Source organism: Xyrauchen texanus, chromosome 2, assembly GCF_025860055.1.
Source record: "Xyrauchen texanus isolate HMW12.3.18 chromosome 2, RBS_HiC_50CHRs, whole genome shotgun sequence".
NCBI classification, from domain to species: Eukaryota; Metazoa; Chordata; class Actinopteri; order Cypriniformes; family Catostomidae; genus Xyrauchen; species Xyrauchen texanus.
The window spans coordinates 9,178,803-9,195,136 of NC_068277.1; the positions used below are offsets into that span (position 1 = coordinate 9,178,803).

Below are 16,334 nucleotides of genomic sequence, written 5' to 3' on the forward strand. Positions count from 1 at the left end.
GTGGGTGTGTTGTATTTTACAAAATTATCTTTAAAATACAGTGTCCTGAAAAAGGGACGTTTCTTTTTTTGCTGAGTTTATAATATTTTTATGGCAGTTTTTGACGTGAACATTTTTGTCCTCTAAGGACCTCTGAGTAAATTGATGCACAAGGGTTAAAGTATTTTTCTGTAACATTGCAGTATGCAATAGTTTAAGTTAAGTTAAGGTATACATTTTAATAAACCATTTTGCAAAATAGGGCATTTAACACTTATCTGTTGAATAAATTATCAAGATTTTAAGTTATATTTAAAAAAAATATTTAGAATGTTTTTAGGCGCTGAGACTTGTCACCATATAGAGGAATAATAATGTTATGATCGGGAAAATAATGTTTAAAATAGTTGAATTATAGCTTGTCACACTGCTGTCACTAGACGTTGACCGATATATCAGGTTTACCGATTAATCAGTATATGATAGAAAGGTATCTGGACACACAGTGCATTGCAGCTTGCAGTATGGGGCTGTGTAGCCACAGGCCGGTCAGAGTGCCCATGATGACTCATATCCAATGCTGAAAGGGCCTACAATGGGCACGTGAGAAGTGGACCATGGAGCAATGGATGAAGGTGACCTGGTCTGATGAATTACATTTTCTTTTAGATCATGTGGACGGCCGGGTGCATGTGTGTCGTTTACCTGGGGAAAAGCTGGCATCAGGATGCACAATGGGAAGAAGACAGGATGGGGGAGACAGCTTGGGTCCTGGAATTCATGTGGATGTTACTTTGACACATAACACCTACCTAAAGATTGCTGCAGACCACATACACCCCTTCTTGGCAACAGTATTCCCTGATGGCAGTGGCCTCTTTCTGCAGGATAATGCGCCCTCTCACACTGCAAAAATGGTTAAGGAATGGTTTGAGGAACATGACAAATAGTTCAGGGTGTTGACTTGACCTCCAAATTCCCCAGATCACAATCCGATTGAGCATCTATAGGATGTGCTGGATAACAAATCCAATCCATGGAGGACCCACCTCACAACTTACAGGACTTAAAGGATCTGATGCTAATGTCTTGGTGCCAGATACCAATGGACACCTTCAGAGGTCTCGTGGAGTCCATGCCTCGACGGGACAGAGCTGTGTTCACGGCACAAGGGGGACCTACACAATATTAGGCAGGTGGTTTTAATGTTTATATGTTGTTTTATATATATATATATATATATATATATATATATATATATATATATATATATACTACACTGGCAGACAAGAGTTTGTAATAATGTACAGATTTTGCTATTTGCTCTCGGGAGGAGATAATACTTTAATTCACCAAAGTGGCATTCAACATATCACATGACAAGTATAGTCAGGACATTACTGATGTAAAAAACAGCACCATCACTATTTCAGTCTTTCTAAAAATCTAGACAGACCCCATTTCCAGCAGCCATCACTCCAACACCTTATCCTTGAGTAATCATGCTAAATTGCTAATTTGGTACTAGAAAATCACTTGCTGTTATATCAAACACTGTTGAAATCTATTTGGTTCATTAAATAAAGCTTAACATTGTCTTTGTTTTTGAGTTACCAAAGTATGCAATAGACTGGGATGTCTTAAGGTCCATATTAGGTAAAAAAAAATGGCAAAAAAGAAACAGAGTTCTCTAGAAACTCATCAGTCAATCATTGGTTTGAGGAATGAAGGCGATACAATGCATGAAATTGCCAAAAAATTGAAGATTTCATACAAAGGTGTACACTACAGTCTTCAAGACAAAGCACAACTGGCTCTAACAAGGACAGAAAGAGATGTAGGAGGCCCAGATGTACAACTAAACAAGAGGAGAAGTACATCAGAGTCTCTAGTTTGAGAAATAGACGCCTCACATGTCCTCAGCTGACAGCTTCATTGAATTCTACCCGCTCAACACCAGTTTCATGAACAACAGTAAAGAAAAAGAAAAGGTTAAAGTGGGCAAAGAAACACAGACATTGGTCAATAGATAATTGGAAAAGAGTGTTATGGATCTAAACCCCATTCAACTTTTGTGGGATCAGATAGACTGTAAGGTCTAGATTTTAGATTAGGTCTAGGCCCACATATAAAGTCATGGTGACTTTACACAAAACAACTTAATACAGTAAAACAACATCAGTAATGCTAAAAAGAGCTAAAATCCCCATGAATTATTAATAACAACTAATTAAATGCCCCAATCATTTCCTTTTGACCAAACAAACGTGCTTAAATTATTCAAGCAGAAGGGCTTATGGGTATTCCACGCAACCTCAGGTCTGTATTTGATTATTTGAGTTAGTAGTACTTAAAATCTAAATTTTAAGGATTTTTAAGCCAAAGAAGTTCAATGAACTCACAATTATTTTTGTTACTTTATGTATCACTAAGTTCAACTTATAATTCATATTTTGTGTTGTACACATTCATGCAAATTAAGCAAAGCTATAAATATTATAAATATGTAAGTTTTTGAGTAGAAGCTGTTTAATTTTGTTTAGTTTAACGTTTTGATTGTTGAGCCAACAATCAGTGTGGAATTTTATTCATTTTGGACTCTTGTCCCAGTAAATGATCATTGTCGCCTCTATGCCTGTACACGTCTCAGTAAGTAAAGCCTAAGATATTTTATTTCATTCTGTAAATCGATTTTAAAATCTATTAGCCAATTAATGGGTTGTGTGATTGTGTGATTCATCACAATAATCAGAATCACATTACATTTTATCACTAGATGAAGTGACGCAAGGATTAGCTCTTTATTTTTCAAGGAATTATTCTTTATAGCTATCCAATTATAGATTCTGTTCTGCTGTTACTTGCATTACAAATACGATTTTAATGTGATCAAAATTATTGTGCTTCATTTGATTTTGTAGACGTGCGTGTGCAAGTGTTTTAAGTGCTCTCTTCGACAGTATAGTGTGTCCTCACTCAAATTGCGCTGGGAAGCCTGTGAATCACGTTTCTTGTTTCAATGAAATATCAGAACAAACCAATTAATTACAGTATACTTTCCTGTGCTACAGAGGATGTTCTGAAAGAGTATTCTCGGTTTGCGCATCTCTGTGCGTACTCAATAAACTGTTCAGTCACTTTCACAACAGTAGCTCTACTCTGTTGTATGATGTGAGGTATTGGGACATTTTAACAAGAACAAGTACATGAGTAAAGTATCTAAACTGATGTCAATCCTTTAATAAATGCATCATTCTGGGGCCTAGGTAGCTCAGCGAGTATTGATGCTGACTACCACACCTGGATTCGTGTGCCAGGTCTCCTAAGCAACCAAATTGGCCCGGTTGCTAGAGTCACATGGGGTAACCTCGTCGTGGTCGCGATTAGTAGTTATCCCTCTCAATGGGGCACGTGGGAAGTTGTGCATGGATCACAGAGAATAGCATGAGTCTCCAAATGCTGTGAGTCTCCGCGGTGTCATGCACAGCGAGCCACGTGATACGATGCGTGGAGGCAACTGAGACTTGTCCTCCGCCACCCGGATTGAGTAACTGTACCACCACGAAGACCAAGTAAGCAGTGGGAATTGTGCATGCTAAATTGGGGAGAAAAGAAGATGAAATAAAAACTTAAATAAAGAAATGCATCATTCTTTCTGTGGGGCACTTCATAATTGGAAATGAGGAGTATTCCAAACTCCTGTTGAACTGTAGTAGATGAAGCTGGTGACAACACAGAACGCACTAGTGGAGGCGATGCGCTGAGAATAGTGACTGCATGTAATAGCGACAATCAGTGCCCAGAATCTTAATTTCAGATTATTTCTCCATAGTGGACTCTGTTCTATTTTTAAAGTCATCAGAGCAGTCGGAGGGCCGCAGATGGCCTGCAGGCCTTACTTTGGACACCCTGCCTTTAGTTAAGAAAACCCTCAATTATAATTGTAAGGGCACAAAATGTTTTTTTTAAAAAGGGGTTTCTTCTATCTGGCTGCAGAGGTTTCCTCTAAATGCAATGGTGTTCAGTTAAGTTTATAGATCTCATTGTTTGTGTGAAATTACACAGCTTTGTTGTCAATGGAGTTTGTGGTGTGATTTTCTGTTTGGTTATTGTCTGATGAATATTGAAAACCATTAAATTATATCACTGCCCATTCTTCTGTAAACTTGTGTGGCATACGCCTAATGTATGCTTTGTATTTTATGACAAACACAACAACTATGAAATATGTCAGTGTGTCAATGCTTCTTCATTTAAAAAGGATCAGATGCAATACATTTTAGTTATGGATTCAAATGTCCTTTTTGTGGTGTTCAACACTGACGCAAACATACATGGCTTTTTTTTTAATTGTACATCCATCAGGTGCCGTTCTAACCTCATATGACAGAAGATACATTTTCTGACCGTTTTAATTTTTAGGGACATTTTTTTTGCCTCCTTCCCTTCAAATACAAATGTTATTTTCATGTTGGCTATTACTAGTTTTATGGTGTTGGGGAACCGTAAGTGACACCTGATGCTCATCGGGATGTTGAGAAGACTGATTCATTTGAGTTCAAAAACTGATTTGTTTAAATCATCAACTGAGGACATTTACATGCATATTCTTTCACCAATTATGCATAATAAGCCGACACTGTGTGTGGTCATGCTGTTCTTGCGTTTACATTTATCAATGTAAGGACATAAATGGCTTAATATTATTATGCATAATGTATCGACACAGGTAGATTTTTGCCCATTAGCCCAATTTTGCATTGCATGTAAACACCTAAACCAAAAAGGTATTTATTTTTTTTACTCCCAACAGCTTAAATAATCTGATTTTTGTGAGTAATCAGCATATTATTGTGCACATAAACACCAGTAGCTGATATCTCCCAAAATGCATTTACATGACATTTGATATAATCAAGTAATATATTGGCAAACTGTGTAGAGGCACGTGCACAACACGTATGTACATTGGATAGGTGATTACTTGCTATGCTAAACAGGATATTTTTTGAACAAAAATCTAGGCCATTTTAAAATGAAGCTGTTTGGCACGGAGTTCCCGCCATAATCGCACTGCTAAAGGAAAACGGCGACAACATTGTCAGCTTTTTAAGCTAAATCAATGTAAGAACGTGCATGTAAACATGCTCACTGACGTCAAGTGTTCTCAGAAGTCCCAGTGGCATTTTATACCAACTGTTTTTGTAGCAAAGTACATATTTCAACCCATATTTGAATTTCATATATTGATAGCACCTTATTTGAATTTGAGGCTCTGAGATCCAGGAAAACTAGTCTTTTCAGTGCCATGCACTGCCTAAGCTTTATAAAGGTCCTAGATAACAACTAATTCTGTCTACTGTATTTTTGTGTGTGTTTTTCTTCGATTCCAATTTAAACAACAGTGGCAATTTCTACAACTCAATGAACTGATAGGTTACTTCACAGCCTCCTTTTCATTCACGTCAAAAATGGCGTTATTGTTTATAAGGTCTACTGTTTCGAATGAGTCACATAGATTGATTGTCCAGCGTTCTCCCTGGTCGTCGGGTGATTTACGAACGCTGTGCTAATCCTTTAGAACGAATCACGTAAAAGAACCGATTCTAAAGAACAATTCGTTCGAGATTCGGACATGATTAGTGCATGGTGCGGCATTAGTCCGAAAGAGAGCGCAGTATCCAGGAGGGCTTCGGCAGACCTGTATACATCAGACGGTTCACCAGACATGGCAAAGGAGGGGACGGAGATGGCAGAGGAAAGTGAGCAAATTTTAGACAAAAAGGAGCCGGAGAATCCCGTCACTGCGGCGGATTTAAAAGAAATGCGGGCTGTGGTGCTGACCGGCTTTGGTGGTCTAAACAAACTAAAAGTCACCAAGAAGCCCATGCCAGAGCCTCAAGAAGGAGAAGTCAAGATTCGCGTGAAAGCATGGTAAATATTCACTCATTTATGCTGAACCGTGATGCGTAATGATTAATAGGAATAATGGCACATGTGACACTTCGCGCAACTGGCAACAGTCAGCAGCAACACGTTGCAGCAGGAATAGATGCAAGATGAACAGGTGTCACGTCATTTCCATATCACTGATTTCATTTAGGATTCAAAACAATATATATTATATGCATATTTGGCTTTTCTCTGAAGCCTAGTGCAGAAGTGAGAAACATGCAAGTGCAGAGATTTTAAAACAGCCCATTTTGTTTAAAAGTACCACCCAATACGTTTTATGTTTGCTTTGTGTCTATGACATTTAAATATTTTATTTAAGTAAGTGTTATTTGTGATCACACGTAGAGCACTCTCGCATTGATTCTTGACATGCGTGGCTGCTCTTGGGACATTTACACTTCCTCGTGAGAACATCGTTCAAATAACTGGACACATTATAGAATGGAATCTTACCAGTCTTACAATTCTATTTCTTACAATTCTATTTTAATGCGTTCTAAATTCGATACATTACTGTGCTGTACGTTGCTTGGAAACTGTAAACAGCCTAAGGATTAATTAACTTTTTCTCTCCTAAATTTTGTTGAATAATAACATATAATGTATATATAATATTCATATATAATGTAGTATATATATATATATATATATATATATATATATATATATATATATATATATATATATATATGCCAGTGTGCTTTACCAAGCAGTCCACTTGGATTATTTAAAGGAACATTTCATGTTCAGTAGAAGTTAATCTCAATTGACAGCATTTGTGGCATAATATTGATTAGCACAAAATACATTTTGACTCGCCCCTGCTTTCCTTTAAAAAGAAGCACAAATGTGGGTTCCAGTGAAGCACTTACAATGGAAGTGAATGGGGGCCAATCTGTAAACATTAAAACACTCACTATTTCAAAAGTATAGCCAAAAGACATAAACAATATGCATGTTACCATGATTTGACTGTGATAAAATTGGTTAGTAACCATTTCCGTGTAAAGTTATTGCTAATTTTACAACTTTGTTCCTATGATGATGTAATGTCAACACAACTTAAAATGACTGTAAAAATTACAATTTACATTACAATTACAATTACAACTTTAAAGCTCAAATAAAAAATGTGTTTTATCAGAAGTATTAACGTGAGTTCTTTTATAAAATTATAAGATTCACATTTCTGCCTTTAAACCCTCCAAAAATTGTCCCAATTCACTTCCATTGTAAGTTACTCACTGTAACCTTGATTTCTGCGAGAGGGACGAGTCTGAATTATTTTTTGTGGTAATCAACATTATGCCACAAATGCTGTCGACTGACTTGAACTTTTATTGAAACTGGAATATTCCATTAAATAATCCAGTTGGATTGCTTGGTAAAGCACAAATGGGCATTGTAAGATCAAATCAAATCCTTTTTTTTGTCACTCAACTATATACACAAGTGCAACAGTGGGTGAAAGTCTTGTCTAATCAGACATAAATAGATGAAATGTGTGTCTTGACATTTATTTTTTACAGTGGGCTGAACTTCCTCGATCTAATGGTACGTCAAGGAAATATTGATAATCCTCCCAAAACTCCTCTTGTGCCTGGATTTGAGTGTTCGGGGATAGTGGAGGCAATGGGAGAAAACACCAAAGGGTTTGAGGTATGTTTAAACTTGTTCATTGCAAATTATGATGCTTCAAGTGGTGTGCAACAAAATAGATTTTTTGACCGATAGCTTTTATTATCGCATATAACATATATGATGGCACAATGTGTACACTATTGTCCAATCTTCTTGATATATGACAATATACAAAGGTCATAACTTTATATGACTTTGTTAAAAAATAGTCTGTTTAAAAGACTTGTTTTGCCATCCTTCAGATAGGTGACAGAGTGATGGCCTTTGTAAATTACAATGCCTGGGCTGAAGTTGTGTGCACACCGCTGGATTTCGTCTATAAGATCCCTGATGACATGACATTCCCGGAGGCGGCTGCCTTCTCCATGAACTTTGTGGCTGCCTACATGATGCTCTTTGAAGTGGCCAATCTCAGAGAGGGGATGTCTGTATTAGTTCACTCAGCAGGAGGTGGGATGGTAAGTCTGTTGCTTTGAGGGTTAGGGTTAGTAAAGTAACTTTGAAGTAGCAGACTAAAAATAACTACATTATAATTTAAAATATTTTAAACACTGGGGCCTGGGTAGCTTAGCAAGTAAAGACACTGATTATCACACCCGGAGTCGCAAGTTTGAATCCAGGGTGTGCTGAGTGTCTCCAGTAAGGCTTCCTAAGTAACCAATTTGCCAGATTGCTAGGGAGAGTAGAGTCACACGGGGTAACCTCCTTGTGGTCGCTATAATGTGGTTACTCTCGGTGGGGTGCGTGGTGAGTTGTGCATGGATGCCGCAGAGAATAATGTGAAGCCTCCAAACACACTAGGTCTCCGCGGTAACATGCTCAACAAGCCACGTGATAAGATGCACGGATTGACGGTCTCCGATGCGGAGGCAACTAAGATTCGTCCTTCGCCACCCGGATTGCGGCCAGTCACTACGCCACCACGAGGACTTGGAGTGCATTGGGAATTGGACATTCCAAATTGGGAAGAAAATGGAAAATAAATAAATAAATATTTGAAACACAATCGAAGTCAGAAGTTTACACCTTCGCCAAATACATTTAAACTCTGTTTTACACAATTCCTGACATTTAATCGTAGAAAACATTCCCTGTCTTAGGTCGGTTAGGACCATTATGGTAGCATTGCCTTTAAATTGTTTAACATTGGTCAAATGTTTTGGGTAGCCTTCCAAAAGCTTCTCACAATAAGTTGCTGGAATTTTGTCCCATTTCTCCAGACAGAACTGGTGTAAATGAGTCAGGTTTGTAGGCCTCCTTGCTCGCACATGCTTTTTCAGTTCTGCCAACAAATTTGGATTCAGATTGAGGTCAGGGCTTTCTGATGGCCACTCCAATACATTGACTTTGTTGTCCTTAAGCCATTTTGCCACAACTTTGGAAGTATGCTTGGGGACATTGTCCATTTGGAAGACCCATTTGTGACCGAGCTTTAACTTCCTGCCTGGCAGGTGATAAAACAGGCACAAAAAAGAAAAGAAATCCATTAACTTGCATTGAAGAAGGAACAGGAACCATCTTGAAATGGAAATATCATTGAGGTTTGGGGGTGGGCCACTAAGAACACCCTAGCAACCGCAAAGCTAGCATGCTAACAACCACTTAGAATGCATTAGCAACCTCATAGCCACACCCTGGTAACTACCTAAACACCCTAGCATCATAACTGTGAGCTTTGCATGGGTAAGCTAACTGATATTGGCATTATATTCATGCTTTATTGCCAGAGGTGAACTGGCTCCCCAAACTGAGCCAAGGTTTTTTCTCCACTAACTAACCTTAGTGGTTCCTTGACACAGTCTCCTTTGGCTTGCTATATGGGAGCCGAAAGACAAATAATTTTTAAAGCATGATTTTCAATGACATTTTTAAATGAAACTGCTCAATGAGGACTTTAAGACATTACAGACCTTATAGAGCATAGTTTTCTGCAAAGCTGCTTTGAAACAATGTGCATTGTGAAAAGCGCTATACAAATAAATAATGACTTGACTCATATTTTCATAAAAAATGCTGAAAATCTAGTCTACTTGTGTTGTTTTAAGTTGCCATTGATCAAATGTCATAAAAAATGTACATGATGTTTCCCTTTCCTTTCCCATTTCCCTCTTTTTCAGGGTCAAGCTGTTGCTCAGCTCTGTTCCACTGTCCCCAACGTCATTGTGTTTGGGATCGCCTCGCCCTTCAAACACGAATCCATAAAGCATTCAGTCACACATCTCTTCGACAGAAACGTTGACTATGTTCCAGAAGTTAAAAAGTAAGGAGGCGCTAATGCTGTTTTTGGGATTTAGTAGGTGTAGGGGGCAAAAAGACAACCATATCATAAAATTAGGCAGCTCATGGGGAATTGGAGTGATTAAATGATGAGAATATAAAACATGAGTCATACTGGGAGGCCAGTGCAAGCCTGAGAGGGCAGACATCACTAGTTACTTCCTCTAGATCTGCGTAGCTCCAGTCCCCATGGCAACACCCAGCTTTGATGGGAAAGTAATGTGCTGTAGTGTGGGGAGGGGCACTGGTACGTCCCCGCTGATCAACAAGAAAAAAGGCTTACAAATGTGCAGCAAATGGCCCAGCCATAGCCAATCAGAGAAAATTAATTAAACATTATTGTGCTGGTGTTATGCTTTGTTGCCTTACACGTCCCAAGCCAAATTTTCAAAAGTGTCAAGCACCTTTTGTACATTTTGCCCACTGTTTTATCTGTTTTCCTAAAAAAAACTACTGTGAAATAGTGGAACCATTATCAGGGATGGTATATTATGGTAATAATATGGTACTGAATGATTTCCACATTAATGGTGCTGTAAATGATTTTTTCATGGACAATTATATCAAAATTCTTACTACTTCCTGAAAGATATTAATGAAAAAGTGTTGTAAGGTATCTCACCGGTCTCTGTGACTGCTCTAGACTCTATAAACAGCAAACAAAAATGTGTCTGTGGACAATGACGATTTCTCCCTGCCAATCATTTTGCCTGTTCTCGTAGTATTGTAGTCGCGGTGAAATATTGATGCATAATGCCATTTTTATGCCATGTCGTTCATAACGGTTGCCAGTTGAGGGCACTATTTTGCTGCTGTTGTTTTTGACAACCGTTTCTGCTCATGTTGGTGTCAATAAAGCTAATTTTGTATCTTTGGAGTGTGGGGTTTTGGAAAGAGGGGGCATGGCTAATCCAACGGCTCAGATTGTCGAAATTCTAGAACTACTAAAATCGCTTACAGCACCTTCAATGTACTATAAGTAGTTGACACAAGCTGCTTTTCCATCATCCGGCTGGATGGTTCTGAGCATGGTGAGTAAAGGTTCAGGTAGCATGTTCACTTGAGCACGGTTCGGCACGGCACAATTACAAACCGTTTTTGTTCCGGATTTCTCATCATGATTAGCTAACAGTGCCCAACCGTAATGGTGGAATGGCATTATACCTGGTGACAGACAGGGCTGGACTGGGAAGATAAATCGGCCTGGGATTTTACATGGAAACTGGCCCAAAACATGTTGGGGGAGGTTGTTCACTCTCCTTAGCGCTGTGCCATTTTGTGGTCCTTTCTGCATAACACGGCGGCTCATTTAAGCTTATTCGGCACGTTCTGCGGCAGACCCGCCGGCCCGCTCGGTTCTCCCGATGGCCAGTCCGCCCCGGATTGGCCCCAAAGTGCGCCGGCCCACCGGGAAAATGCCGGTATGCCAGATTACCAGTCTAACCCTGGTGACACAGGATTGTCAGTCTGTCAACGCCAAGTCAAATAACTTGTTTTTAGGTATATGGCCATATCAAGTTAATAAATGTTAATATAAAGTTGTTGTAAAGGTATTCAATGGAAAGGAGGAGGGTATGGGCTGAAATATGTGCCACCAGAAACTGAATTTGAACCATTTATATTTGAATTTGAATGGCTAAACTTGAATAATTGCATTGAAAAACTGAATTTGAATCACATAATTTGAAATTGTATTGTTTAATTAAAATTGAATTTATTCAAAAACTGAATCTGAATTGTATCATTTGAAATTGAATTTATTCGTTTGGAACTGAAGTCCAATAAAATTTGATCCTCACTGAAAATTAAACTCTCTATATATCTTCACATTCACTTCTCACAATTCAGATTCAGTTCTCAAATTCAATTTCAAGTTACTGAGACAGACATCCGGGTAGTTGGAGGATGAAGGAAGAGCAATCGAGCGCAGATCGATAGATAGCGTTCATTGGCGCACAGGACTCCTCTTGGGCCAATCAGCACCAATGTTTTGGAGCACAGTACGTTACCCGCCATGAAACTATGGAATTACGATTGTGTCAATAATAATGAATGTAACATTATAAAACTGAACGTAACTTTTTCAGAAACTATCAAAAATATTCCATTACAAAAGAAGAAAAACACAATTAAAATGAAAAAAATGAACTCAGTCGCACGAATTTAACAGGCTCTTCAAATATGCTTCATTTTTTGGTTAATGTTTTTCAAAGATTCGTTTTCGCAAATCGTGGATTCTGAATACATTGCCACAGATTTCGCTTACGCTTCGCAGTTTTTCGTTTGCTGTTTTGAGACAAACCTCTCGTGGGGGTGGGCTTAACAGTGATCTACTCTGATTGGATAGTGAGCTTTTGATGGACAGGTGCTCTCTCTCGGATGTACAGACGTCACTCAGTGGCGCGCATATTGGAAAGCTCTCGCGGTGATTTGTAGTTATGCAATACGTCGTGCTTTGTTGTATTACTTACTAACAATATGTAAATAATATTTGACCTATAATTATATAATTTAATATTATATGAGGCCTTCGATCGTCTAATAATGCATCTTCGATCAGTCTGTAAAGATGAGCTCTCAGGAGAGACACGGAGCGGCATCATCTTCCTCCTCTTGTTTTTTATTTATTTATTTATTTTTTAAAAATTTAATTTATTTTTTTTAATGCAAAGAACAGGAACATACAAAAGAGAAAGCATACGTACATCACATAATATCAACCAAAACAATAAAGAAGACAAAAATAAATAGAAAAAAATAATAATAATAATAATAAAAAAAGATAATAATAATAATAATAATGTATATAACAATAAAAGAATAGGTAGGGCCATTACATCACACAAAAATGTTCACATGAAGAGATCAAATGCAGTGCAGATTCTAACAGTCCTTATGGCTTTCTTATTAGTAGATACTGAAATCAAATTTAGATAATTTTCTATTTCTTTTAAGAAGACAGAGAAGATAGGTTTACAGTTTAAAAATTTGCATTTGTGAATATAGAATTTGCTTAGGAAAATAATTAAATTAATAACAAAACAGACATTTTTGTTTGTTGGGTCTGAATCAAAATACCCAAATATAATGTTTCTCATATGTATTGAGAAGCCTGGCAAAATCTTACACTTGATAAAAACATCAATATCATTCCAGAGCTTCTGAGTGTAATGACACGACCAAAATAAATGAACCACTGTTTCATCAGAATTCACACAAAAAGAGCATGATAGCTCAATGTCAGATTTAAATCTTTGTATACATTTCTTAACAGGATAGAACCTGTGTATCAACTTAAAGGACATTTCTTTCACTTTATTTGTGAGAATGAATTTCTGCTGTAAAGACCAGATTTTTTTCCAATTAAGGTTACCAAACAAATTATTCCAAAAGGAAATAACAGGTGGAACAGAAATCAAATCCTTAAGAAATAAAGATCTTATAGTTTTTAGCTTTCGACTCTGAAAAACAGATTTGACCAACAGAAGTATCACAAGGTTTAGGAAAGGATGCAGTAGATACTGGGGTGAAGTAATTACGGTTTTTAAAAAGCATACATAAACCAGAGGGAATAGCACCCCATTACTGTAGCAAATTCTTTTGGGGTTACTGGTATTTGGTATTCAGAAAGAAATTCTGAATATCTGAATAAAAGACCTTGCTTATTAAACAAATGCTCCACTCCTCCTCCTCTTGTCCTTCAAGGCAGCTTGAAGTAAGTTCGTGTTACTGAAGTAACCAATAACATCGATAAAAGTTTTATTCATGTAACGTTACAGTGTGCAACAGTTCTGGCTTTATTTTGCAAATTTATTGTTTAACCACTTCAGCTCTGCAGGATATTTTGAATTTTTTAGAGAATTAGGCATATCTGAATTTAAAAGAGCATCCTGCCCACATACATTGGAGTAAATTGTCTAATTTTACAGAAAACACTCTAAATTTCAACACAGTGGTGGAATATTGCATATATTCTATTATATTTATTCACAATGTTTTGATAAACACATATAAAATATCATATTTTTATATATTTTTTAATATTTTTTTATTGTCATTCACAAGTTTGCAATGCACTGATGTCATGTCATGATGTTATGTAGTTTGAGTGTTTGCTCTTTTGCACAGTTATTGTATTCAAGGACGTGTCAATGTAGACAGTGCAGATATCAAACTGGTCTTTATTCTACAGCAAGGCAGAAATCTTGGTGCAGATGCTGCATCTGCATCTGTACATAACAACCTTGAAATTCTTAACCAGTCGCTCGGGAATACCAGCACAAGGCAGGGTCAGCAGCAGTCCGTTCAGCAGTCGAGGCAGAGTCAAACAGTGGACCAAGATATGGCCAGGTTTCAGTTTTGCAGTCATGACAATGACAAAACAGCAACATTTTATTTAGCATGCATTTACAATACAACAATAAATTTGCAAAATAAAGCCAGATCTGTTGCACACTGTAACGTTACATGAATAAAACTTTTATCGATGTTATTGGTTACTTCAGTAACACGAACTTACTTCAAGCTGCCTTGAAGGACAAGAGGAGGAAGATGATGCCGCTCCGTGTCTCTCCTGAGAGCTCATCTTTACAGACTGATCGAAGACGATTATTAGACGATCGAAGGTCTCATATAATATTAAATTATATAATTATAGGTCAAATATTATTTAAATATTGTTAGTAAGTAATACAACAAAGCACGACGTATTGCATAACTACATATCACCGCGAGAGCTTTCCAATATGCGCGCCACTGAGTGACGTCTGTACATCCGGGTCAGAGAGCGCCTGTCCATCAAAAGCTCACTATCCAATCAGAGTAGATCACTGGTAAGCCCACCCCCACGAGAGGTTTGTCTCAAAACAGCAAACGAAAAACTGCGAAGCGTAAGCGAAATCTGTGGCAATGTATTCAGAATCCACGATTTGTGAAAACGAATCTTTGAAAAACATTAACCAAAAAATGAAGCATATTTGAAGAGCCTGTTAAATTCGTGCGACTGAGTTCATTTTTTTTTTTCATTTTAATTGTGTTTTTCTTCTTTTGTAATGGAATATTTTTGATAGTTTCTGAAAAAGTTACGTTCAGTTTTATAAAGTTACATTCATTATTATTGACACAATCATAATTCCATAGTTTCATGGCGGGTAACGTACTGTGCTCCAAAACATTGGTGCTGATTGGCCCAAGAGGAGTCCTGTGCGCCAATGAACGCTATCTATCGATCTGCGCTCGATTGCTCTTCCTTCATCCTCCAACTACCCGGATGTCTGTCTCAGTAACTTGAAATTGAATTTGAGAACTGAATCTGAATTGTGAGAAGTGAATGTGAAGATATATAGAGAGTTTAATTTTCAGTGAGGATCAAATTTTATTGGACTTCAGTTCCAAACGAATAAATTCAATTTCAAATGATACAATTCAGATTCAGTTTTTGAATAAATTCAATTTTAATTAAACAATACAATTTCAAATTATGTGATTCAAATTCAGTTTTTCAATGCAATTATTCAAGTTTAGCCATTCAAATTCAAATATAAATGGTTCAAATTCAGTTTCTGGTGGCACATATTTCAGCCCATAAGGAGGCGAGAACAGGGCTTGTCAAGATAAATAATAGTTTAATGATAAACTCAAAAGACAACATAAACACACATGACGGACATGTCCGCTAACGATCTCTCTCTCCCACACGGCCCTTTGCAGTCAGCCTTTAAACCTCACAGAGGCATAATTATCCTAATACGGGACCGGGTGTGTAGTATCACGACCCGGCCCCGCCCTCCGCCCGGCCACAGTAGTGTATGGTTAATATTTTTATGGTGATTATTTTACTAGTATTGTACATTATTTGTCTACGTAAATGTTTACGTCAAGGAGGGAAATTACGCTAACTAGTGTAATAAACTCATATAATACATCAATATATTACTCATATAATTTATTTTCAATAAATGTCCTTTTTTATGTAGTTGAGACTTTTCGCTGTTGTTGTGGCATGGAAGTAACGGCACAGTTGCAAAAACCGTGAAAATGTTGCTATAATGTGTTCATGGACTTTTTTTATTTTTTTTATCAAAAGCAAGATTTAAGGTTCTATTTAAAAATGTATATGAATATAAAAAGTAAATTGTTAGGCCCTGTAATTTGTCACCATTTTTAATCTGTTTTTTATCTTCACTAATTCATTTGAAATGGTCCTGTGGTGTGACAAAATATATGTATTTTTTAATTAAAATATCCCATGAAATCTCAAATAATATATATTTTCTATCAATTATATTTCTTGTTCTAACCCATAACAATTACGTTCATTGGTGTAACCTTTTTAGATGTTACCATATTGATATACCAGTTTATTTAGATGTTACCATATTGATATACCAGTTTATTTAGATGTTACCATATTGATATACCAGTTTATTTAGATGTTACCATATTGAATCATATTACTTTTAGGTTACCTCACAAAACATTTA

The 16,334-nt window shown here is 37.1% G+C and overlaps 1 protein-coding gene across 1 annotated transcript in view; it reads left to right on the forward strand.

The window, feature by feature from the left end:
- Window positions 1-5,673: 5,673 nt before the first annotated feature.
- LOC127662627 (synaptic vesicle membrane protein VAT-1 homolog-like) overlaps window positions 5,674-16,334 on the forward strand; it is a 54,727-nt gene continuing 44,066 nt past the window's right edge. Inside the window, exons 1-4 of the mRNA XM_052153908.1 lie at window positions 5,674-5,913; window positions 7,464-7,593; window positions 7,818-8,033; window positions 9,693-9,835. Coding sequence (XP_052009868.1) covers window positions 5,708-5,913; window positions 7,464-7,593; window positions 7,818-8,033; window positions 9,693-9,835 — 695 coding nt within the window. The 5' untranslated portion in view covers window positions 5,674-5,707. The remainder of the gene's footprint in view (window positions 5,914-7,463; window positions 7,594-7,817; window positions 8,034-9,692; window positions 9,836-16,334) is intronic.